The following is a 25,631-nucleotide window of genomic DNA, read 5'->3' as shown; positions in this document are numbered from 1 at the left end:
TTCAGTTTGAATCGAATATTTACGATAATTCATTATTGTTTTGTTTATGATAAATCTTATTGTTCAATTGTTTTTGGCCCCGTATTTTTAATATTTCGTAATAAATAAATACACGTTCTTTCACTAAAATGGAAATATCTTCGTGTATGGACGTAATCTATGTGTCATAGTGTGAATAAAAAAATACTAAGTAAGTCATCAATTCCAATAGAACTAACTCATATAAGTAATTAACTAGATTCTTAAAAATTAGCTCGTAATCAAACAATAACGCCTGAAATATATCTCTTGCATAAACCCTTCCTATATTAACCTGAAAATATGTTTAGATACTGTACTTAAATGTGTGTTTAAAATAAAAGATATAATTCTTCCGACATCTTGTGAACCGTGTACCAATAAATAACTTGTGCTAAGTTATTGGTACACTAAGTACTTATTTCAATAAGTCGCGCTAAGTTAGGCCATAAATAAAATCATCCAAGCGACAAGTTGGTATAATCGATTACCTGGAAAAAGAAAAAATAATATTATCAATGGCCAGTATCTCATACTTGTCAAGTTGTCAATTAAACGACTTTCATGTGTCCTTTTAGTTAAAAAAGTTAAAACGCCTTATTAAATTCTAGTGTTTAAATGTTTAATGTGCGTAAATTAAAACTACAATAAAAAACAAACAATAATATTAGTTACTAGCTGTTGCTGGCGACTTCACCAGCCTAAAATTAAAATAAAAAACATGGGCTACCATGTTACTGACAGATAACGTAGCCTTTTAATGGTGAACGAATTTTTGAAATCAGCCCAATAGTTTTTGAAATACTTTCTATATGTACAGAAATCCAAAAATCCATATCTTTCCTGTTTTTAATATTAGTGCAGATTAAAAAACATCGTATTATAACTCTTTGGATAAAATTACGTCATTAAATACTGTAATAGTTAAAACCCCGTAATAAAACAATTAACTGACAAGTGCGTTATTATGCCAAAAATTACACATATATAACTGAGGGTTACAAAAAAAGTGTCAAATATCATTTCGCGAACATATCAATGTATTGCCCTTGAATTAAAAAAGTTGTTTTATTTGTCATTGTCATGCAATACTTTCTGATAAATTATGGCAATGGAAGTTTCCTGGGAAATATCAATTTGGCGTGCAATTTTGTAGTGTTGCCACAAGTTTTATATTATTTTGAGACATTTACATTTGAGTCCGATTTAGTAATGAAATCACACCAGAAATAATGTTCTCTTCCTGCATGTATGATTTTTTTAATAAAGACAATCTGTTGCTCGCGACGTCGTCCGCGTGGTATTTAAAAAACAGCAAAAAGCAAAGTCGATGTTACTCACTGTTGACGTAGCTGTTCAACGTTGAAAGAATTTTTGAAATCGGTCCCGTAGTTTATGATTTTTTTCAATACATACAAAAATACAAAACTTTCCTCTATAATATTAGTATAGATATATCTCCCCTTCTTTTCCCTCACACATATTGTATCTTCTTTCTCTGTCATGTAACGAAATGTAACGCGTCCTTAGTGTTTTAAATTTGGCATGGTTTTTAAAATTTCTGCATAACTGCCATGTATACCGTTAAAATTTTATATCAATTCCACGTTTTTAATACATTTTATCTTGTTGACCTTTTAAATGCTGGAATATCTTATCGTTAATGTTCAACGTGGTCACCGTGTCGTCTTTATGGAACGCACACGAGCAGGGGTTATCTTCGAATAACTGAACACTTTACAAAAAAAGGTACAAAATACTCTTTAATTTCGAATCTCAGTCGTGTTCGATATGGATAAAAAAAATTAAACCTGACACGATAAATACACATTTATAAAATATATCTTAAGCCGAGAAATTTGTCGTTCAATTTTAAAATAATATCTGCCAGTAAATTGCAAGACACTATACTTGAAACTTCCTTGTCTTTCATTTGTTAAAATAAGGAATAGTAAAAATGTTTGTGACGTTTTCGAATTTCTTTACTCTTTCCACTCATTTGTGTACTCAGTCATCGCAAGGGAAATTGGACATTTCGCAAAATCGTATTAACAGTTTCGCAAGTCTGTTCACACGGTCTCTTACGTCGTAATATTACAATGTTTTATTTTTCTGATGAAATCACAAACTGAGAAGATGTGACTGCAGTGATATAACTGTGTTTATTTCATTAAATATAGAATTAGTTTGTCAATTTCCTTATAGCATCTATCTCCTGGCATCAGTCACCAAAGGGTAAAAATCTTATACATGGCAAACGCACTAGCAGACGCGTTGTCTATATTTAAAGGACGGAGTAGTGGACATACAGAAAAAAGGATGTAATTGTTTGTACTATCTACATATGTATATTCTATACAAGTTATACACAAGATCAATGTTACCGTCAGGTAGCGAATTTCATTATTTTTTAATTTTACGACAAATAATTGACAATTTGTCGGTATTTCTTGACATAGATAAACTGTACTTCTGTACTAATGTTATAAAGCGTAAACACACATTACTTTGTGGCGTAGGATGTCAGCAATCACAGCAATTTTTTGAATAATTTTTACTTTAATAAAAAGCCCTACTCTTACGACACGCTTTAAACTATATATTTTCACGCTATTAAACTAAGGGGGAAAATAAATTGCAAAAACCTTCATGTGGGAAAGGGACCATAAACTACAAGCTGCCAACATTTAGGATGCAAGGTAATTATGGTAACGGTAATTTGACAAATGTAAACAATAAAATAAAGTTTTTATAACATGCGAATGAATCTATACGGGAACAATTATTAATTAATAAAAGACAGTGAATAATAAAATAGATATAATAAAATTATACTAAGTAGTAACTGTCTCGTTTTGTTACACTTATTGCACTTTATAGCATTTTTAGTGTCTTAACATTATAGGTTTCATGTGGTTTTATTAAGTTTTTGTTTTCCTTTATTCCTTCTACTCCGGAAGAGATTGTAGTTAATATATGTAGTTCAAATTCCATTATTTTATTGAACCTGTTATATTCAGTACAGATGTACGGTAAGGGCCGTTAAAATGTTTGTACATCATTTTGAATTTGGGATGTACATAAAGGTTATTTCCGTTCTGTTATTACAACGTGTACACGCAGTTAAAAAAAAAGAAATAAGGAAATACCCAAATTCTAATTAAATATAAAAAAAATAGTGTAGCGCAACGGTGTTGGAAGATCGTCACGTCTTTGGATAGTATTGAATTTAGGTCGGATAATGAATAAGGGTCTAAAGGACAGTAAGGTTCGGAAAAGTTCCCCGAAGCGGATATTTGCGGGCTTACCTGATTGTTCTGCGCTGCGCGTATTTGATGGTCTTCCTGCACTGTTAGTTCATTCACTACTATCTCACACTGCCTTCTTGCTCAGCCTCGCATGCGTATGTGTCAACGATGGATTGTGACAAAGGGTCGAAGAAGGTCGGTTGGGATAATAAATATGAGGAACGCGGTAGTTTTGCATGTTTAATGTACTACAGGTAATTTTTTTTTAACCCTTAAATTGTTGCAGTAGGTATTAAATAGTTAACTACTTAACAGATTAAAAATTTTTTTACGATATTCAAAGCTTCTTTACCACCGAGTAACTTCTATATGTACTACTAGCTATTCCAGTGCGGCTTCATCCGCATGATATTATGAAAATATTTATTTTATTCTTCACATTTGTCAAATTATAATAGCAGATGTCAAACTGACATGACATGACAAACCTTAGCAATCTTTCTTTCTTTCTTGACGTTGCCAGCAACCTATGGTCTCTTTCCCACATTAGGGTTTTATCCAAAATATTTACCCCCTAAGTTTAATGGCGTTAAAATATATAACCTAAAGCGTGACGTGTAAGTGTAGGGCTTTTTATTAAAAAAAGAATTATTCAAAAACATGCTGTAATTGCTGACATCTTAGGCAACAAAGAAGTGTGTGTTTACGCTTTATTATAATAGTATAGAAGTATAGATAGATATTAGTATAAATAACAGTTATATCTAAATATGAACATTGCTAAGGAAGTGGCCAACAGACGTTATAATTTAAATAATTAAATTAAGTATTTACCTTGGCGCCAAAATTGATTAAGATGTTTTGCGTGATTAATATGTTAGCAACCTTAAAGTTAATAAATTAATGTTTAAATTCTGTTTAAATAAATAATTGTGTGAACGTGTTTTCTCACTTATTTTGTAAGTTTTCTAATTTTATACCTAAAAGTATTCTATGATGTTTGAACATTGATAATTTACGACACATCAATTATTAAAACCCTAGCCTTAGATATCTAATATTTATATTTTTACTAGCCGTTGCCCGCGACTTCGTCCGCGCGGTATTAGAAAACATAAGACTATTTAGATAACAAAAAACTACGTATCCCTCGGGAACCGTACATTTCTCGGGGATGAACCTTTTCCCATGTGTACACCAGACTTTGTTTTATGTCTGTGCCAAATTTCAATAAAATATGTTGAACCGTTGCAGAATGATCGAGTAAACATTGAAAAACTAAATTAATAAATCCCAAGGGAAACGTAACTATTCCCGGGATAAAAAGTAGCCTATGTGTTCTTCCAGACTATGCTCTAAACCTGTGCGAAATTTCATAGAAATATGTTCAGCCGTTTAGGCTACAAACGCTAACAAACATCCATCCATCCATCCATCCATCCATCCATCCATCCATCCATCCATCCATCCATCTATCCATCCATCCATCCATCCATCCATCTAAACTTTCGCATTTATAATAATTTTATAATTATAATTTATAAAAAACAAGGCAGTCTACTAATTACGTGCGTACGTATGACAAATAGCGTAAACAAAAATGGCGGCCTTCAATTTGACAGATGATTAACTTTTACATTAAAGCACAACTGAGTTAAATATAGGGTTAATTGTATTCGATATATCAATATCGTTAGGTTAACTACTTGTTTAAAATATTTCGTAATAGTTTAGTTAGCAATTTGCAGGGAACGTGTGATTTTTTAACAGTTACTACATGAGATAACTGCTTGCTTGCGACTTGGCCGGCGTTAAATTTAAAGTGACAAAGTGAAAAAGAATAGATAAATGAATAAAAACATAGACTGTGTTACTGAGTAATAATGTAGCTATTCAATAGTGAAAGAATTTGACTAATCTGCCAAGTAATTTTTGAGGTATTTCGATACATACAAAAATACTAATCTTTCCTAATTACAATATTAGTATAGATTTAATAAATATCAATACAGTTATTACTTATGTTTTTCAATGTACATTAATTTATACATTTCCGGCATAAATACAGTGTAAAGATAAATTTCTGTTGCACAAGTTGTAAAAACATTCAGATGATGCAAGAAAAACCGTAACCAAATGTCACCCGCTAACCTAACTGGCACTTTTGAATATCGTGCGTGTAAATGTTATAAAAAAACGATATTCTTAATTTTTAATCGTAATCTCATTGATGCGAAGCGCATTCATTTACATATGTAATGTATGTCCAACATATTTCCTTTCGAAATTCGTAACGGGAATTCCTACTTCCACCGACTTACTAATTGACCGGCCAATATAAATTATGTAAATACAAAACGTAACATACATTGCGTCCTAAATCTCTTTAATTGTATGTACCTCGCCTTTATTTTCAATGATAAACATCGTTGGATGTTGAATAATTCATAAATACGGTATATGCAACGATCATTACGAATTCTCCTTCATCCGAAATGTACCTTCGCGCAGTAATCAATTACTAATGTGATTGAAACAGTTAATATAATTGTAACGATGTTGGTGGTCTGCTTGTTTGGATGTTGAGTTTATACCAAGCGAATAAAAAAGGTCATTGACCTGGTCAAATAGACGGACAACCAGCTGCATTTGTTTCATTCATTACCAGCTCACTATACGTCCCCACCGAAGGGCTCGAAGCCTACCCTAAGTAAGGGATGACTAGGCCATAGTCAACCACGCTGGCCCACTACGGGTGGGTTGACTTCACACATATCTTTGAATTTCTTCGCCGATATGTGCAAGTTGCATTACAATGTTTTCCTTCACCGTAAGAACGTCGGGTAAATTATATACATATAGAAATTCGAAGAAATCACATTGGTACGGCGGGATACGAACCCAAGACCCGAATATTACAAATCAAGTGCTTAAACCACTGAGCCACCGATGCCTTTGTTTAGATGGCAGTTTATACGGGAATTACAATCTCATTGTAGTAGCCTGCAGAAAGATAGTTGCTTTGTTTTGTAAGCCTATCCTTTTGTCTCATATCTAAACATGTCTATACTTTTTATAAAAGAGGAATGATTTGTATTTTTGTATGTGTTAAAATAATTTCGCTCGGGTGAAGTTGTGAGCAACACCTAATCATACTTCATACTAATATTATAAATGCGAAATTATATATGGATGGATGGAAGTTTGTTAAAGTTTATAGCCTAAACGGCTGAACAGATTTCGATGAAATATGTATTAGGCCGTTATATCAGTAACGTACAAAATTCTGATTCATTTGTTTCTTTTTTTATCTAAGGACTTTGACCTTAACTGTCATGAAATTAAAATTTGAAGCAGATTAATGCAATGTAATTAATTACCACATTTCATCGCGTTCATTAGAAGCGTTGATTTTTCTAAGAAAGAATCCTTTTAAAATTAGAATTATAAAGAAACCTATTATAAAAGTTAGATATACTCGTATTAATATCAAGTAGAAATTAGTAACTGTCCAGATAACAGTTATTAATTGACGGTTATAAGATGAATGCTGCCCTATTCAAATTTAAATTTGTTTATTATTTTTCCTCCTGGCAATATTCGACCGGTTGACGTATGACGCGGAAACAGGAGGCAAAATCAGAGGTTTTATTAATATTTCGTCCCGAACATTTCTGAGAAGAAACGTTTTGTGCCTCGTTCGATGACCCCGAATTTTATTTGTGTATATTTTGCTTGTCTATGTTGTAGATAATCTATGCTTTTTATAATTTTGACAGCTGTTTAGGGTTGCCATTCGAATAAAATTATTTATTTGAAAATTCGAAGTAAAAATCGTGTCAGAATTTCCGTTTTCCGTTCAAATAGAAACTGATATAAGTGTTTATTTTGTTAGATAAGTGGAATATAAGTTGATGTAGAGTTAATTATTAAATAATAACATTTCAACCATTTAAACGGCTAATTCACATTAAGTAACATTATCTCAGATACTATTTTATAGGAAGAAATACAAAATTACATATTTCTGAGCCAATCGACTGTTTATTTTCTAAACAGAGCTATACATTTACTATAATAGTTATTAATAATTAGTTAATAAAATGTGATAATTGTTATCAATTATATTGGAACTATTACAGTTAAATTTAAGGTCGAATTCTGACTAAATCGATTGAACATTCACTTCCTTACTACGGCCTCATACATTGCGTGTTTGGCATATTTGAAACGACCGCGTCACTATTATGCTCACATTATGGGGTCGATAAGAGCGTCCTTTATTGATTACTTGATGTTGGAGTAAGTTAGTAAGGCTTTAGTTAGTAAGTAGTCTTCACCTCAACCAATCTCTATATGAAATAGACCTAAAATATAGTCTGTTTATTATTATAAGTCAGTGCATTTTTGACTTTTCGAAAAGCGATGTAGCTATAGACCTACAAGGATCTTTCGGTCTGCTAATTTTAAAGTTACCAGTAGACAAAAACTTCCCAATTTCTTTCGAAATTATCCCATGTTGAAAATAAAACCAAACCAAATGCAATTTTTTTTTTCAAAATTTGAATTTCGAAATTATTGAAATAGCGAAATTCATCCGAGCAAATGCGGCTCCTCGATTGGTCAAAATGTGACGCTTCCAAAATGACGTTAATACACAAAATTCCATATGTGCCTTGGAGGTCTAATTGAGTGTTTCTTTGTCTAACTAATTTCGATAAGTTAGGTATCATTCGAATTTTGATTCCAGTGATTAATAAATGCACTTTGTTCCAGTTGCACAATGGAGGCGACGCCGCACGTGTCGACCCACTGGCTGTCCACATTTATCCTCCTATGTTCTTTCTTCTCCACACACTCTCTTAATACTAAGGTAAGTGTATGACAGTTGATCCATCTTTATTATAAACTAGATTTCGCCCGCGACTCCGTTCGCATGGAAAAAAGACACAAAATCCTTTGTGTTCTTCCAGGCTATGCTCTACATTTAGGCCAAATTGTGTCTCGATCTGTTCAGTTTAGGCCACAAAATCTAACAAACATTCATTTAAGCTTTCGCATTTGTAATAAATAAGATTAATTACTAATTTACAAGTTACATAACATCTTTTTGGACAGCAAGTTATATTTGTTTTGATCGTGTTTGGTCTAGAAATGTCACATTTGCATATGCTTTAATTTTGTTCGTTGCTAAGGAAATAAGCGGGTAAAATCTGTTTGTTCATTGTAAATATTCATCATGCTTAATTACTAAAATATGCAAAAAAAACATTGCTCTGTTTATTTTATTACGCCATTTTTTATACATACAATTATCATTTAGACATAATTGTAACATTAAAACTGAAGTAACGTACTTGACTTGTAATATACTCGTACAGGTCTTGGGTTCGAATACCGCCATGAACCAGAGTCAATTTTCGTATGTACATAATTTACCCAACGTTCTTACGGTGAAGGAACATCGTGATGCAACCTGCACATATCGGTGAAGAATTTCAAAGATTTGTGTGAAGTCAACCAACGCGCAATGCAGCGTGGTTGACTATGACCTAGTTACCCCAACTTAGGGTAGGATCCGAGCCCTTCAGTGGGGACGTATAGTGAGCTAGTAATGATGACATTTCATGATAAAATCATATCCCTGTCCTTGTTTTACTTACGATAGGTAAACGCACCGCTTACCGTCCATAAGTTCGATTTATCTTCTGTTACATCAACACCTTGATCATGTTTAAATTTACGTCTTTTCTCTTACATCATGGTTATTTTTGCATGTAAAAAGCTCTTACCGCCTTTTATTGAAACCACAGAGTATCAATAATTGATGAGTTAGGTTGAACTTTCTGGTTGACCTTTGCGGGTCCATAATTTAAATTACCTCTGGCATATGTTCGGTTTTTAACAGCGATGATGACGTCATTAGATACATCATCTGTCAACAGAAAGGAATGATTCTATAATTTCTAGATTTTTCTTTAATACTAAGTTCCAAGTTATGTTTACGTGAAATAATTTTTATAACAACCAATGTTGGCATTTTTGCAAACGTTACCTAGATATAGGTGAAGGAGTTCTTTGAGCTTTTTTTGTCATAGTAGATTTTTACAAACAAAACACCTGAACAAAAACATAGACGTCCCACTCTTTTTCTTAAAAAAAAACTGCAGTGAAAACTTGAAGACGTAATGTTTATAGCGATTTATTTTTCTATCGTTACATTGTTTACAGCCAGGACCATATATACAAATTGATAATTTATGACTCCTGTGGAAAAACACGTGTACTCTTAAATTTGATTATAATTAATGTTCCAACATTTTACTTGTCACAAGAAAGGTGCCGATATGGGGAATATATTAATTTTAATTAAATGGCAACACTTTAACGATTTCAATTTAACTGGCAATATATTTCGCGGTATCATTATTGTACTATTAATTTACAATTTAATCATTCAAATCTTGATAATATACAATTTAATCTTGATGGTTTTAGAATAATTATAAAATAGAAAAGATAAGCGTTTGATTTGTTACATGAAACATAAACGTATGTTAATTTTCTAAAGTTCTTTTTTGTTTACTATTCTTGTACATAAAACTTTATTTTAACGACTCTCATCATCAATACTATTATAATAAAGCGTAAACACACACTTCTTTGTTACCTAAGATGTCATCAATTACAGCATATTTTTGAATGATTCTTTTTTTAATAAAAAGCCCTACACTTACGTCACGCTTTAGGCTATATATTTTCACGCCATTAAACTTTGGGGGTAAACATTTTGGATAAAAGCCCTCATGTGGGAAAGAGACCATAAGTTACTGCCAACATAAAGGAAGCAAGGTTGCCATGGTTTGAATGTCATGTCATTTTGACAATTGCTATTGATAATTTGACAAATGTAAATATTAAAATAAAATCTTCATAATTTTATGCGGATGAAGTCGCATGAGAACAGCTAGTAATAATATAAGATTTGAAAACGAGCAAGTGGCTTCTGAATTCAATATCCATAGACATACTCTCCATAGATGCCTGCATTTGCTGATTTCCTATAATAGACAGATTGGAGATATTTCCCTTTACTATGTGTTATACTATCTATGTCTCAATAATATTTGCACATATGTGCCACGTGCCCGGTGCAATGCCATAACCGCATAGAAAATAGCCGTGAAGTGATAGCAAATCCGCGTTTTATCTGTAGACATAGGGAGACCAAATGGTCTCCGGCAAGCACACTCCTCACAATACGCGGAATATCTTCACGGCTATATTCTGTGTGGTCGTGATATTGCATTGAACAAGCAATTCGTTTAACAGATATAGGCTTTCCCAGTGTTAAATCTAAAATCGAGTAAATACAAAATTATTTTACTTATATGGGTATTCTTAATTTGCAAAAGTAATCAACGCACATTGTACCATCAGATATGAATCGACTTAACTACATTGTATCGTTTATCAAAGCCCTCAATGGCGGCCGTAATGAATCAGTTTTTGACCCGAATCGATTCGAGTTTTTCGAACGCCTTGCGTAATATTTGAGCATCGTATCTCAACAGAATCTGTAATGGCGATTTATGGTACACGTCGATGTCGATAAACCAGTTATTGATTCATGTAGATTAATGGACATCACTAATTATAAAGTTACTTATTATATGTAATAGTGATGTAACAAGCTAGATCAAGGATTGATTTCGAATGGTTTCCTAATTACGAAATTATGTTAGAGACAATAATCCCGTTTGTATATTCATTCTACATATGTTTTCTCTTTGGTAATCGACATAACAGTACTATTTTGAATAATACGTTCCGCTGCTCTACTGTGGAACTAATACGTGGAAAGGAAACTAAAACAAAACAGAAGCATGTGATGTGTCAAAAATCATAAAAAAGTTGGACATCGATTCCTAAAACCTTGGAAAGGTCGAAGGCATGACTTTATGTTTTTGTTTGCATTTTTGACACAAGTGTATCTTTAGCGCTATTATCCTGTCATTTAAAAATGACAGTTGCGGATAATACCTGTCAAGAAGCGGCCAATCAGGGCCAATGTCACGGAGCCTTACCCTGACAGAGGTTACGCATAACTGGCTGATGAACGATTGACCTCAGTCGCGTTTTTTACCTTTGCTCCTTTTTTCGATCATACTTTTCATATAACCTTTATTGATTTTTTGCTGATTTTCCTTGCTTGGTCATTGATGTAGTGTTTGAAATAAATCCTTATAACCTCGAATCAGTTATGGTTGGCGATTTTTTTTATAGTTTTAAAACATACAAATAAACAAATCGTTCCTCTGACATTTAAAAAAGTTTGGACAAAAACATTTTTTAAAATCTTTAAATACAATTGAACGGACATACAAATCAAATGACAATCTACAATCTACAGTCGATATTAAAATGTTTCCAACCTCTGTCTCATAAAATAGTACTATAGTGTGAGGTCCTTGACCTCTGCGGTAAGGTCCGAGTTAACTTGCCTCAAGTATGGAGTCCTATTGTTTTACACATACTTCAGGGTTATTTCTTGTTAGTTATATTAATGTTATAACCATAATATGCATGTTTTCTTAATATGGCGACACTGTATTTTTAAAAACAAAACCATTCGATATCTATTTTTATGTAATAAAAAAACTATAAGTTAAAAAAAAACCTAAAAAGCTAATCGCAAAATCATCAACTTATTCAAACTTGTATACTTACTCGACTTTTTCAGGAGAGTTATTTTTCGCGCCTATTTATCCTTTAAGTTGGTATTCCTACCCTCAGTGTTGTCATATATACAGTCGGTTCTTACTTTTTATATATTTTAGTGAAGCTAAAACAACAGTCGAAGTACAATCATATAATACCGCATGTTTTAAGTAAATAAACATTGACCTTACAGCCTATGATTCAATAAGCTTTTATATTATCTGCAACATAATGTGACTTAAGAATCCTGAGTCAGAATCCTTTACAAAGATTTCGCGACAATTTGTTAGAACGTAAAATTTCCGCGTTCAAAAATAAGTGAAACCACAAATACATCATTTAGTTTATTTAGGTAGATATGTATTATTTCTTGGTATTGTGTAAATTCCCTATATAATTTTTATTTTTAAATAAGAATCATCATAATTCATACTAATAGTATAAATGCAGAAATTTAGATGGCACAGATGTTCATAAAAGTTTGAACACATAGGTTACTATTTTTTATAATTCATCGAAAACGGTGTCAAAGGTTTCAGCTAGTTATTATTAAATCTATAAAGAGGAAAGATTTATATCTTTGTATTATTGAAATAACTTAAAAACTACTTGGCCGATTTAAAAAATTGTTGCACAGTTGGAAAGGCAATTTATCTGTGAGTAGCATAGGTACGAGTATATTGTTTATTCTTTTTTTTAGTTAGTTTTGTTTTCACGCGGACGAAGTCGCGAGCAACAGTTATATAATATGCTTATGATTTTTAATGTTTTATTCACCAATATTTAAGTATGTAGTTTCTTAGTATGTATTATATAACGTAAGTTGACATTAATTATGGCAACTTAATATTGAATAGGCTATTATTATAATAATTGCGTTTATTTATATATTTCCGCATTATCGGAATATGTTTTCGTAATATCATATTATAAACATATAGTTGATTATAATTAAGATTGACAAGGTTAATTTGCATAGTTTATTGAGGTTAGGAAAACTGTGTTTGTGAAAATTATCGAAAAACGATACGATAAACTTTACATTTAAAAATGATTTATTAATCTTGAGTAGAGAAATATATTTACTTTAAATAACTGTTGACTGCGACTTCGTCGACGCACTATTAAGAAAAAGTAGCCTATAATTTGCCCGTCTATGTCAGCTACCCTTCAGTAAGTCCGCTCTAAATCGGCCCAGCCATTTCGAAGATTACCCGGAACAAACGCGGCTTGCGGACAAACAGACAGAAATACCAAAAAGTTTTCAAACACGATTTTCGTTATCTGCAACGTAAAAACATCATCTTCTCGAAACCTGGAAATTTTCTTTTGGTATTATAAATAAAGGTTCATCAGAACTACTAAAGAGACGCATAGATGGCGTTAGTAGCTTTGAGATATTCCAAGGACTTAATGACGAAAACAATACAAAACTGTGAATTATTCTTATGAATAAAATAATACGTACTCTTTTGGTACATCTCAGTACAATTTTAAAGTACGATTTCACTTTGTAAATACGACAATGTGCATTCGATTCTCGCCCTTGTCGACATTCACGGTACGTCGAACATTAAAACTTAGTTTTGAAACACTTACAGGATTAACTTATTTAACGCCACTTTCACAAATGTACAGCCTTGTGACCTGGATTATAGTGCAATTTAATAAAGTGTAGTGTAGTCTTTAAACATATATCTATCTATACTATTAAAATAAAGCGTAAACAGTGTGTGTTTTGTTGCCTAAGATGTCAGTAATTACAGCATATTTTTGACTGATCCTTTTTTTAATAAAAAGCCCTTACATCACGCTTTAGGCTATATATTTTCACGCCATTAAACTTAAGGGGTAAATATTTTGGATAAAAACTCTAATGTGGGAAAGAGACCAAAGTTGCTGCCAACATCAAGGAAGCAAAATTGCCATGCTTTGTGCTTTATCATCGAGTCATGTCTGTCATTTTGACATTTGCAATTGAATTTTTTAAATGTAATCAATAAAACAATTTTCATAATTTCACGCGGATGAAGCCGCACGGCAACAGCTGGTACTAATATAATAAGTGTAAACATACTTCTTAGTTATATAAGATGTCAGCAATCACAGTCTAATCAAAAATGTAGTTTACTTTGTAATACATAGTTATATAAGGGTCAGCTTCAAAAGGACTAACTAATCTAACATATTTCTCTGTTTTCTTGTGTAGTGTGGGAATTGTTATGAAGTATTGAGCTAGGAATTGGCTCCTGTGATAAGGCAATGTACTACAGAAGCCAAGACTTCCATGTAATGTATACGGAGGAGACGCATATGAAGGGGAAATGTCGTCTTTATGTGCGTCTCCTCGTCAATTAAGGATAGGCAACGTATCGGCAATTGCGGATGTTTATAGGCAACGGTTACTTTCCATTTCAGTGTATTCGGGTGGCCGCTTGCTCGTCTACCACCTTACATTATAAAAAAAACAAAAGTGACAATAAATAAATTATTTCTTTAGTGCTTTCATTCCCCTTTATAAAACGTTAGTTGTCAGGTCCAGTGTAAACTCTCCGTTTCTTCTAGCCCAAATATCTAAAAACTTGTCTACAAGTCCTTGTCTGTACTCACCTTAACCTTCGATGACTCATTTATGTTGACAAAAAACATAAAGGTGTGTACTGAAGTGTATCGGATACATTCATCTATCCGCTCTAGTGAAGACGCACCTTAAGACTATGGTAATTTATTCCGACATTGAAGTGTATACAAACATTAAGTAATGGCTAAGTACATGTGGAAAGCATTGAATTTACCATCTCATGGTGAACAATGGTGCAATCAAGGTAATTAGTTAATTCTAAGCTTATGTAAAGTTATCTATCTGAATTTTCAAAAGCGTTTATAACCTCGAGAAATGAAGTAAGACACTTTAGTGAAATACGTGTTTAAAACTTGGGATCGCCGTTGTATGATTCACCATAAATATATTGTAAATTAATTGTTGCTTGCGCTTTCGCCCGTCTGAAATCAAAAAATAGCCTATGTTACTCACAGATAAATTACCATTGTAATGTTGAAAGAATTTTTGAAATCGGCTCAGTAATTTTGAGTTATTTCAATACATCTAAAAATACAAATCTTTCCTCTTTATAATATTTATTAGTATAGATAAGTTTGGTATAACATTATTAGTTAAGATTTTGCAAACGTTCGCATAATGTTTTAATAACCATGTTATGTCAAAAAGACGCACCGAACGCTAGTCATAGTATAAAATTTTAAATGGAACGAGTTGGATCGATGACTAAGTTTTTATGGAACAATGAAATTTAATTAACTTTATGAATAAAAAAACTATGGTAGGTTATTATTTTAAATATAAAACTGGTATTTAAAGGTATCGTTAGTTTATCCTACCCTATTTATTTATTGTATTAATTTTAATTACAAAAAAGGTTAAAACAAGAGTAGAGTTGGTTAAGAATTATCTTTTGTAGGGATAGCATAGAAATTACATTAAAATGACAGTATGTCACTGACAAACCAGCGCGGTGTACACACGTCAGTTGCGGTTACGCAAAAGGCAATTTCATCTAACCGCGAAACCTTCTGATTTGATCTTGGACTGGTTTCTAGTTTTGTCATTCAACACGACAGCAAATCACGCGAGTTAACAATTCTAAATTCATATCACAGATTGTATACCTTTGACTATAGAGAAATGGACAAAGCAAGGACCCACGCTTATTGAAATAAATTTAATAAAATATGTGAAGTTGACACATATACATTGAGCGTATAATGAGCACCAATCTTTACGCACGTATACTGACCAAATAATTGTATATTTATATTTGCAAACAAAACGAGTTGACAGACAAGTTTAAATTTTATTGTTAGTTTTTATTCAATAGAGAGAATTGGGCGAATTTCATATGTCTTGTCTTTAAAAGTCAATGTTTTATACGGTCGGAAATCACTTGTATGGAGGTCATGTATGGGTTATTTAATTGCTATTACGTGTACGACGTTCCAATTACATTTCACGTTTATAAAACTCTACAACGTATTAAGTAAACAATTTTCGCGAATGGTAATTTCAAGTTTAACTGACAGTTTAACGAAATGATTAAGTAGAAGACACCGCGAAAATTTTGAAGAAAGTATAAGTAATTTAATCGAGAGAAATTGTAGTTAGATTTGTGCAGTGTACACCATGTGCCCCAAACGGGCTTAGTGCAAAGAAGAAGAAGGAAGAAGGAGAAAAGAAGACTCCCAGAGTAGATCGCTTACGATTTCCACAAAAGTTCTCTCTCTCTCTCTATCTATCTCTCTCTTCCTCTCTCCCTTTCACTCTCTTCTTAACGCGTATCCTATATGGGAGTGGGTCGGCTTTCTTAATTATATTCTTCCACTTCGCTTTTTTCTCAACAACCTCGTATATGACTTAGCAGTCAGCCATGTAATAAATCTTTTCAGTTTTGGGTCTGCGTCTGAATCTAAGACTGGGGAAAATATACTGTCTAAATTAGTTTTTATCTTGACACAATACTTTAATGGGTCATAATTTAATTCAGAACTTATATTTATTTAAAAAATGATATTGCGACATTTGATTATTTTATAAAAATTGTATTCAAATTTTCATTATATTGCTATACCTCATTTGTTAACCTTTTCTTATCTTACTAAATAAAGCATGTTCAAAGAACTTTATGTTCTCAATTCAAACACATAATAAATATTAAGTTTTATACTTCATCGTAACTCACAAATATATTGTCCTTTATGTTTAAAAAAACAAAACGCTTTAAGATCCGAAGTAAACAGTCATGATTGTATATTTCGTTTTCATTTTGGAATTCCACGACAATTTGTAACCGCAAGTAATGGTTAATCAGCATAAAGATTGCAATAAAATTGTAATATTGTTCATATTTTTATTATTAAGAAAATAAAGCCCTATGAATATACATGACAATTTTAATGAGTTGTTTATTAACTTGAACAAAACATAGTGAGGTTAAGAAAATGTATACTTAGCGTCAAAATTAAGGAATACACTTTAAAAATTACAATATCAAATTAACTAAACAGTGGTAGAAGCCCACTTTAACATCTTCCCACGAATGGGCCGGCTCGCCGGATGGAATACCACGACCACACAGGAAACAGGTGTGAAGTGGAAGCAATTCCATGTTTCGTCTGATGAGTGTGGTGCCGGAGGCCTAATTTAAGTCCCTTTCACTTTACCATTCTTTTCTTATAAGGAGAGGTTGGGAAGGGGAAGTGGATTTGAGGGTGGAGGAGATGCATAGGAAGGGGAAATATCCTCTTTACGTGCGTCTCCTCCTCCGTCGTATAAGGGTAGGCAACGCATCTGTAATTGCGGATGTCCATGTGCAGTGGTCGTTTCGCCATTTTGGGGGATTCTAGTGGCCGCTTGCTCGTTTGCCACCTTATGTTATAAAAAAAATATATCTCCAAAGTTATAAAAGCTAGAGTTTCGAAAAAACAATCATTTCATAGCGAATTTTATCACCTTTATTTTAGCTATTATTCTTAATTAACATAATTGCTAATATTGAAGTAATGAATAGGTTAAGTAACATAGTTAATCTTCATTTTCTATTTTCTAAGGAAATATGCTCCGCTCTAATAAAATTTGAACGTACGCAATCGACTGTACTAGTTTACAATAATATCTTTGCAACTCGATAAACTATTTCAATTCATGTGAACAAATGAATATAAACTTTATGTTAAAACAATAAGATCTATTTTAAATTATACTTTCATTTTTTAAGTGTACTTTTGGTTTTGTTGGACTATGGGAAACAGTTTTGGCGTATAACTATAATTTTATACAACATTGATTTCGATAGCGACAAATGAATGAATTTTACTACGTGAAAGCGTAAAAGAATCGGTTGTCATAATATTGATTTTTGACCATCGTTAATTTTCGTTTAATGCCTTATAGAAAATAATTTAAAATATGTCCAGGAAAATGTAAAACTTTCTACCACACCCCCGTTGTGGAACGGTATCTTTGTCAATATTTCCAAACCGCTACGACTAGGGTCCTTCAACGTACATATCACTGTCTCAAAGAACAGCAACGCTTCTGTTTATCCTCTGGTATTGTGGATATATGGGCGTCGATGGAGTCTTCCCGCTACTCGTTTATCCTCTTGTCGTAAAAAAAAGAGGGCGCTTCAATCGCCTTCTTCTAGTGATTTTATCCAGGTCAAATTAAACATTATTATCTACAAATCACAATATTTCTTTAGCTGTAGTTTAAACTATGTTCTAATGGAAGGAAAGACTTTTACCTTTATACACTTTTTATGTGTTCTCTCCGGTACCACAAACGAAAGCAGTCAGTGAAGTTTATACAGGATGTACTTTTACTGTTTAGTATGTGGAAGGGCGTTTGTTATTTGCGGGAAATCGTTTAATTACAAACCACCTGTATCTTGCGTTTTATATAAATCCCATTTGAGTTTCTATCACTTAACGCGTTGATGTCTTTTATAAACAAATCGCTGTTCCCGTGCGGCTTCATACGCATGGAATTATAAAAACATTATTGTATTGTTTACATTTGTCAAATTCTCAATTGCAAATGTCAAAATTACCGTTACTATAAAAACCTTGCTACCTTAATGTTGGCAGCTTGTAGTTTATCGTACCTTTCTCACATGAGGGGTTTTTTTCAATTTATTTACCCCCTAAGTTTACTAGCGTATAAATATATAACCTATAGCGTGTCGTAAGTGTAGGGCTTTTTATTAAAGAAAGAATAATTCTAAAATATGCTGTAATTGCTGACATCTTAGGCAACAAAGAAGTGTGTATACGCTTTATTATAATAGTATAGATATTTATACGACTTGCTTCTAGTTAACCGACTAATTTAAAGTTGTTGTTTTTTCTATTTGGAAATTAATTACAAGGTAAATTATTGTTGATTACACGGTGAACCGTAGAATAATTAATTGGCTTCAGCATCACAATAAGGTCATTGACGTCTTTGTACAAAAGAAAATCAACCGAATTGCAGATTCAACCTCGTGCAATCAGAGTTTTTCTATTTGCAATTGGCCAAAACTGGCCAGTTTTTTTATGTTCTTTTTTATCTGTATACTATAGACTAAGACATTTAATATTTGAGAGTTTTTTTGGCATGGCAACTGTTGCTATCAATAAAGCAAACGATTAATTACTAAAGTGTGCGAATATTATTCGATTCGAATCGAATGTCAAATCGATTGTAAGTTCATCTCGATTTGTTTTTCATTTGTAACGTTTGTCTTTTTTATGATAGCTTACAGCGCCCTTTGTTTTTTAAGTTTACCGGTATAGGACAAACACCTTTACCTAAGTAAATAACTTAAAAAGCAATGTACTCTCACACATCGAGAACAAACAGATGACCGACGGAGCTATAACCAAAAATTATTGACCTGTCTCACCTCTCACTTAATACAGAAATGCAGTACACTTAATGAAATCACAGACGTCTTTGTAGGTCAATTTATAATGGTTTACTTAAGGTATCCTTTCCAATGTCCATGAAAATAAGCCGAAGGAAGGCCAAGGACCTTTGAGGTTTTCTTTTTTTACTACATGTGTGTTTTATTTTGTGCTTATAAAGCTTGATATTTCGTGCCGTGAAGCTTGAAGTTCTAGAAATTGTACTTACAAGAATTATAAGCCATAATAGTTATTTATTTTGTGATGTTTTCGTATAATGTTCGATTTAATGTTTATCGTACATCTTCAATACAGTCTTAATGAGAACTCTGTAAGAGTTTTTGAAATTAGTCAATTTTTTTTTATCCATTTTTTTATCAATAGAGATCTTTAATTCATTGTTACTATAAAAATAATTATTAAGGTCTTATTTAAAGTAGTTTTTATATCTATTTTTCAATTCTCAATTCTCTCCAGGGAAGTGTAGTTTATAGGGGAAAGGCTATCCCTCCTACCCACTAGTAACTTCCATTATCAACGACTATTATGAAACACGACCGAGATACGGTTTTATACAGGAAGCGATTGCGATTACTGTTACCGATTCGGAATTATATCGTTTTGTGGTGCTTTCGAAATATTGCTTCTTGTTTATAAAGTTTAATGTGCGTTTCCACTGTCAACATATTTTGATAGATAATAGTCATTAATTTAATTTTAATTTTAAATGTATGTATAACTAGCTGTTGCTCACGCCTTCGTTCACGCAATATTAAAATAAAAAAGTAGCCTATAATACGCCCGTCTATGCGAGCTACCCTTCAGTGATAGTCCGGTCAAAATTGGCCCAGCCGTTTTGAAGATTACCTGAAACAAACGTGGCTAGCAGACAGACAGACAGGCAGACAAAAAATTTATAATGCGATTTTCGTTAGTAGCAACGTAAATGCATCGTCTTCCCGTAATCTGGAATTTTTCTTTGGATGTTACAAACGGACACTCCGATTTCATTATGTGTATAGATTTTTGTTTGTGTTGTTTACATATTTGAAATTTAATTTATTTTATCATTTGACTGTTTTATGCTATCTTTAAAGTTATATTTGAAAACGTTTATAAAAGTACATTACAAATATAAAGTCAAGAATGTTTGTTTCCTATTTGATTGTTGTACGATGTCTTAAGTGGATACCAAATTTAATTCCTTGACTTCCATTTTTAATTCTAAAAAGATTGCTAATCTACAAATGTTAACCCGGATATAATTCGTATTGAAAAAATAATTAATTACAAAACTATGTAATAAAAAAATCTACTTACAATTTAATATATTAGAGCAAGAACCTTTTGCGTACAAAAACTTATTACTCAACAAATCGATTTCTATTATTATCCGAATAGCTATTTAGATTATCTGTGCAATTAATTACGATATACAATTTACAGACCTACAAGTCTTCAGACCCGGTCAGAAGTGGTACTAAATTATGTTAACACACTAGCGCCCTCTTTTTATTTAATTTTCTATGCCTGTTTTTACATATTTTCTAACAGGACTAAACCTATAGTAATACCTCTATAACGTTCAAACCATGTTGCCCCTGTGTTGCTGAAGTTTCTATTTTATTACATAGTAATTCATTAGTTTTATATTGTATAATTTCAACGGAGTAAACCTTGAGTTACGTAGTTCGGAAACGCATTTCATGAAGATATAAAAACAAAAACACTAAATAATGTTAAAGTTGAGAAACCGACCGTTAGACAATAAATAAACAAATACATTATCGCTATCGCTGATCGTAAATTATAACATACATTGATATGTCAATAATTTTCGATAAACCCTGTGCTTGTTTTGCAACCATTTATTGCTTTGCATTTTGACACATTTTGCCGATACTAGTATAACGATAATCAATAGTCACTTTGTCTGACGAAAATTTCATACCAGATTTTTGTCAGCAACCAATTAAACAGTTGACAGTAACAATTTCAACATGATCGATTTAATTTGACCCTGACCCGTTGATCGCGGAAATCGATCGATACTGGAACAATAGAACTTCCTATATCCGCGTGTCAAATCTGTCATTAACTTTCTTTCAATTTGACATTTGACCTTAGTTATGCGGAAAAAAAAATAAAAAGACAAAGGCCCTCGTCGTCCAGCCTTGCGGTAAATGCAATTACTGAAACGTTTGTTATTTAAAATTCGAATGTCATAGACTTTCTTGGTTTTTATGTAATACTTGAGTTTTCCGTTATTATGTTAACTGTTTTAATTTTCAAGTACAAATTGACGTCTTTTAGGACAACATTTTTTTTATATTTAAATCTTCTGGTGAACGATAATATGTTTCAGGAATATTTATGAATGTTTGTACAGATTTTCAAATTTTTTTCGTTAGTATTTTGATCATTGTTAAAACAATAAATCTTGTGTACATAACAATATATCTTTTTTACCTGATTTAATTTTATTATAATATCAAGTAGCTTTTCGCGAATTCGTCTGCATAAAAAAACAACACCCTACGTGTTCTTTCAGACTATCCTCTATATCAATGCCATATTTCATCGAGATCCGTTCAGCAGTTTAGGCTACAAACTCTAACTGACATTCATCTATTTAAACTCTCGCATCATACTTCATAATAATATTATAAATGCGAATGTTTAGATGGATGCATGGATGGGTGTTTGTTAGAGTTTGTAGCCTAAACGTCTAAATAAATTTTGATAAAATTTAACATAGGTGTAAAGAATCGTCTGGCAGAACACATAGGCTACTTACTTTTTTTTTTTTAATTTCATATGGACGGAATCGCGGACGAGAGCTAGTTTGTAATATTATTATTGCTAACATTATTTTTATACGGTCAGATGCAATGCCGGTAGTTCCACGTAAAACGCATTCGCAAATTAATATTCATTTCACGCCTCGTCTCTACAACCGCGCCCAATGTCAATTCTAAACAGATTTTGACGTATCCGCCTCTGTTATACGAAGAAATTTGAATTTTAAGCACAAGGGTTAAAGTTTGTTTTCGGTTTAAAGCGATGATTAAGGTTTTTGCAAACACACCTCTATTTGTGTTACTGGGTAAAGGGCAGACGTGATGACTTTATGTTTATTATAAGCTTACAATGACTGTGCAGTAGTCGAAGAATTAAATTCCCTTCCCGGTTATAAGCATTTAATGTAAGATGACTGTACTAGATGTTTACATCAAAGTTTAGTTTGGATTTAATGCTTAAAACCAATTTAATCCCAGATTTTAACCAAGTTAATATTACTTTACTTTTTGGAAAGTCAACATAGTTTATTAAAGCTGTTTAAATAATATAATATCAAAGTCACAGTCCTATAAAGAAGTGTGATTTTTAAAGAAATCTCTTAAGTTGTCAAACTAACAAAATTAAATTACCGACTGCATACGAAAGATAATACAGATTTTAACATATAATTGTAACTCAAAATAAATAAAACATAAAGCCTTTATAATCCTTTGATAAACGTAAAGAATACCTAATGTTAAGGAAATTTTTTTGCTTAAACGTTTGCTACGTTGTTCGAGTTTTAAAAGCCCTGAGATTGTTAATATAGAGTTCCATTCCACTGCACTGTATTACTATTTGTTGTCTTTGTTTTGTCAATGAGAATAAAAGGGATGACAATATTAATACCTATCCGTTCACACAGAGGAGCGTAGAATAGAGCAGATTTTTGTCGCAAATAAAAAGGAGCTTTACATGTTGCCAACAAGGTTAAATATCACTTTAAATGTATTTAACGCTTACTCTTAATAAGAAAAGAAGTGCATTGTAAAATTAAATCTTCTGAAAAAAGTATAAAGGTCAAATTTGTTTGCAATAAAAATCTGCTTTGTTCTACGCTCTGTTAAGTGAACGGATCCTAAAAAGTCAATCTTCGTGCCAACATTTTTTGGCAGATTAATCATTTACAAAACTTTTTTATTACAAGTTAAATCGACGTTTATGCATTTTATTTACATATGTGCTATATTTAAATGCATTTATTGTAAACATCGCTGAGTATATTACAAAATAAAATCGATTTTTATACCGATCACGTATCGATGTGATATAACTTCCGACAGTTTTTGGCGCGTGTTCGAATCTTTCATTATACGTTGCCAGGAATTTGTTGACATAATCTTTGGCAGATTGACAACCTGGGAAATATAATCTGTATCATAGATTAAAATTTCAAAATTGGAACACTTTTTTAATAATGTTTTGTAGCATTAAATAAATAAGAAAAATTCCTACAAATGTTACAGATTTTTCTTTCGATAGTATATTTTAGTGAACAATTAAAACGTATGGTGTATGTAAAATTGTAATTATGGAGTTTAAATGTACAATAAAACTGAAGAAACAAACTAAAATGTAATATTTATAACTAAAATTGCTTAAAGTGTAAAGAATGATGACATTTTTAAACAAGATTTAAAGATATCTTCCACTTCACGTCATCCATTTATTTTTTTTCTATGTTGCTTATCCGATGACATGATAAGTATTTCTTCATGAATATTCTCAAGATCAGAGGTCGTTAACCCTCCCTTGCTTCGTTGTTAAACCAATTATGATAATATCAGAGAACATCTATACAAAATTATTCATATTGACAGCTTTACTAGATTTAATAAATTGATTCTAACAGAGAATATATTTTTATAAATTAGTTATTGGTCTTCCATGCATTTGATATTTTTTAAACGTTTATTTTTGCTGCCAATCATCTGTTTAACCGTTAAACTATAGAATTCCACTACTCTCACACTTGTATAGAGTTACAAAGTCGATTGTCCCGGTGGATATGTCAAATTATGACCGCCCTCCAAATAGTGTTAAAGATTATGTAAGGTTTGAATGTCTATTACAAGTCTCATGGGAATTGGTATAGTTACTATTTGTGTTTAAACAATTTATACAACTCGTGAGTGCACACATTTTTGAAAAGTATTTTTTTCTTTAAAACATAGTATAAAATGATAGTAAAAAGCAATGCATAATTTACCTGTAGTTTATTCCACTTTATCGGGTTTTACTTTTGTAATTCCGTGATGCGTTATAAAAATAACAATAACATATATAGTTGCCGTCGGACTCTAATTTGTCTTTGATTCACAAATGTTATGACCCCTATAAAAGCTTAGAAGAATAATAGCGACAAGTTTATTGCAGTGTAAAAAGGTAACACGTGTTTGGAAGTTTTTTAATCTATGGTTCCCGTACGTTGACATTTCGTCCGCCATCTTGTGAAAATGTCAATCATGTTTATTTAAAAAGACTGCATAGTATTTGTTTCAAATTTCATTGTTCCATTATATTATGTAAAAAAAAGGGGGTTAATTTACTCATGGAATATTTAATAATATATTAAGAACAAAGTTAATTAATACAAGTACAATATGTAATTAACACAGATTGTATGACATCACACTATGTCCGACTTGCGTGAAAACGAAAGTGGGGTCTGTAGAGAATGAAAGTGGTAGGGAAGTATGCCAGCCTGATTGTAAAGGTAAATACACACTAATAATTAATTTACTTGGTAGATTAAGTAAAAAACTTTTCAACTCAAAATTCTGATTACTCAAGAGTAATTTGTAGCTAAAGAAATATAAAATTAATACGAAAGTACAGATGGATGGATGTTTGTTAGAGTTTGTAGCCTAAACTGCTGAACGGATTTCGATGAAATGTGATAGAGATTTAGGGGATAGTCTGTAAGAACAAATAGGCTACTTACTTACTTTTTTTAATTCTACGCGGACGTAGTCGCGGGTCATAGCTAGTTATATTTATAAACTTTAATTGGTTCCGTTATTGAAACGAGTACTTAAAACTACTTTGTTATAAATTTACAATTACCAAGTTTTATAATATCAACAAATCAACTTGAATTCTATTTAAATATCTGTCATTTCTCCATAATAAAAACAATTTATTAACAAATATAATGTTCGTAAGATACGGGTTTCTTACCACGATTGAATTGTTTTAGCTCCCGATATTTCGGCACAGTTGCATGCGACAGAAAACAGCTAGTGTGGACTTTAGTAAAAACAAGGACAATAATAGTAGTGGTCGCCGTATCAGGAGAAAAGTAGACCGATATGGCTTCGTGTAACCTTTTTTTTTTTTTTT

At 32.0% G+C, this 25,631-nt stretch overlaps 1 protein-coding gene across 1 annotated transcript in view; it reads left to right on the top strand.

The window, feature by feature from the left end:
• The window catches only part of LOC106111844 (A disintegrin and metalloproteinase with thrombospondin motifs 1), a 104,317-nt gene that overhangs the window by 36,972 nt on the left and 41,714 nt on the right, over positions 1-25,631 (top strand). The window contains exon 2 of the mRNA XM_013294001.1: positions 8,043-8,139. Within this exon, the coding sequence (XP_013149455.1) occupies positions 8,050-8,139 (90 nt within the window). The 5' untranslated portion in view covers positions 8,043-8,049. The remainder of the gene's footprint in view (positions 1-8,042; positions 8,140-25,631) is intronic.

Source organism: Papilio polytes, unplaced genomic scaffold (genome assembly GCF_000836215.1).
Source record: "Papilio polytes unplaced genomic scaffold, Ppol_1.0 DF824146.1, whole genome shotgun sequence".
In the NCBI taxonomy this organism is placed as follows: Eukaryota; Metazoa; Arthropoda; class Insecta; order Lepidoptera; family Papilionidae; genus Papilio; species Papilio polytes.
The sequence above is the reverse complement of the archived record's forward strand: the minus strand, read 5'-3'. Positions and strand labels throughout refer to the sequence as shown.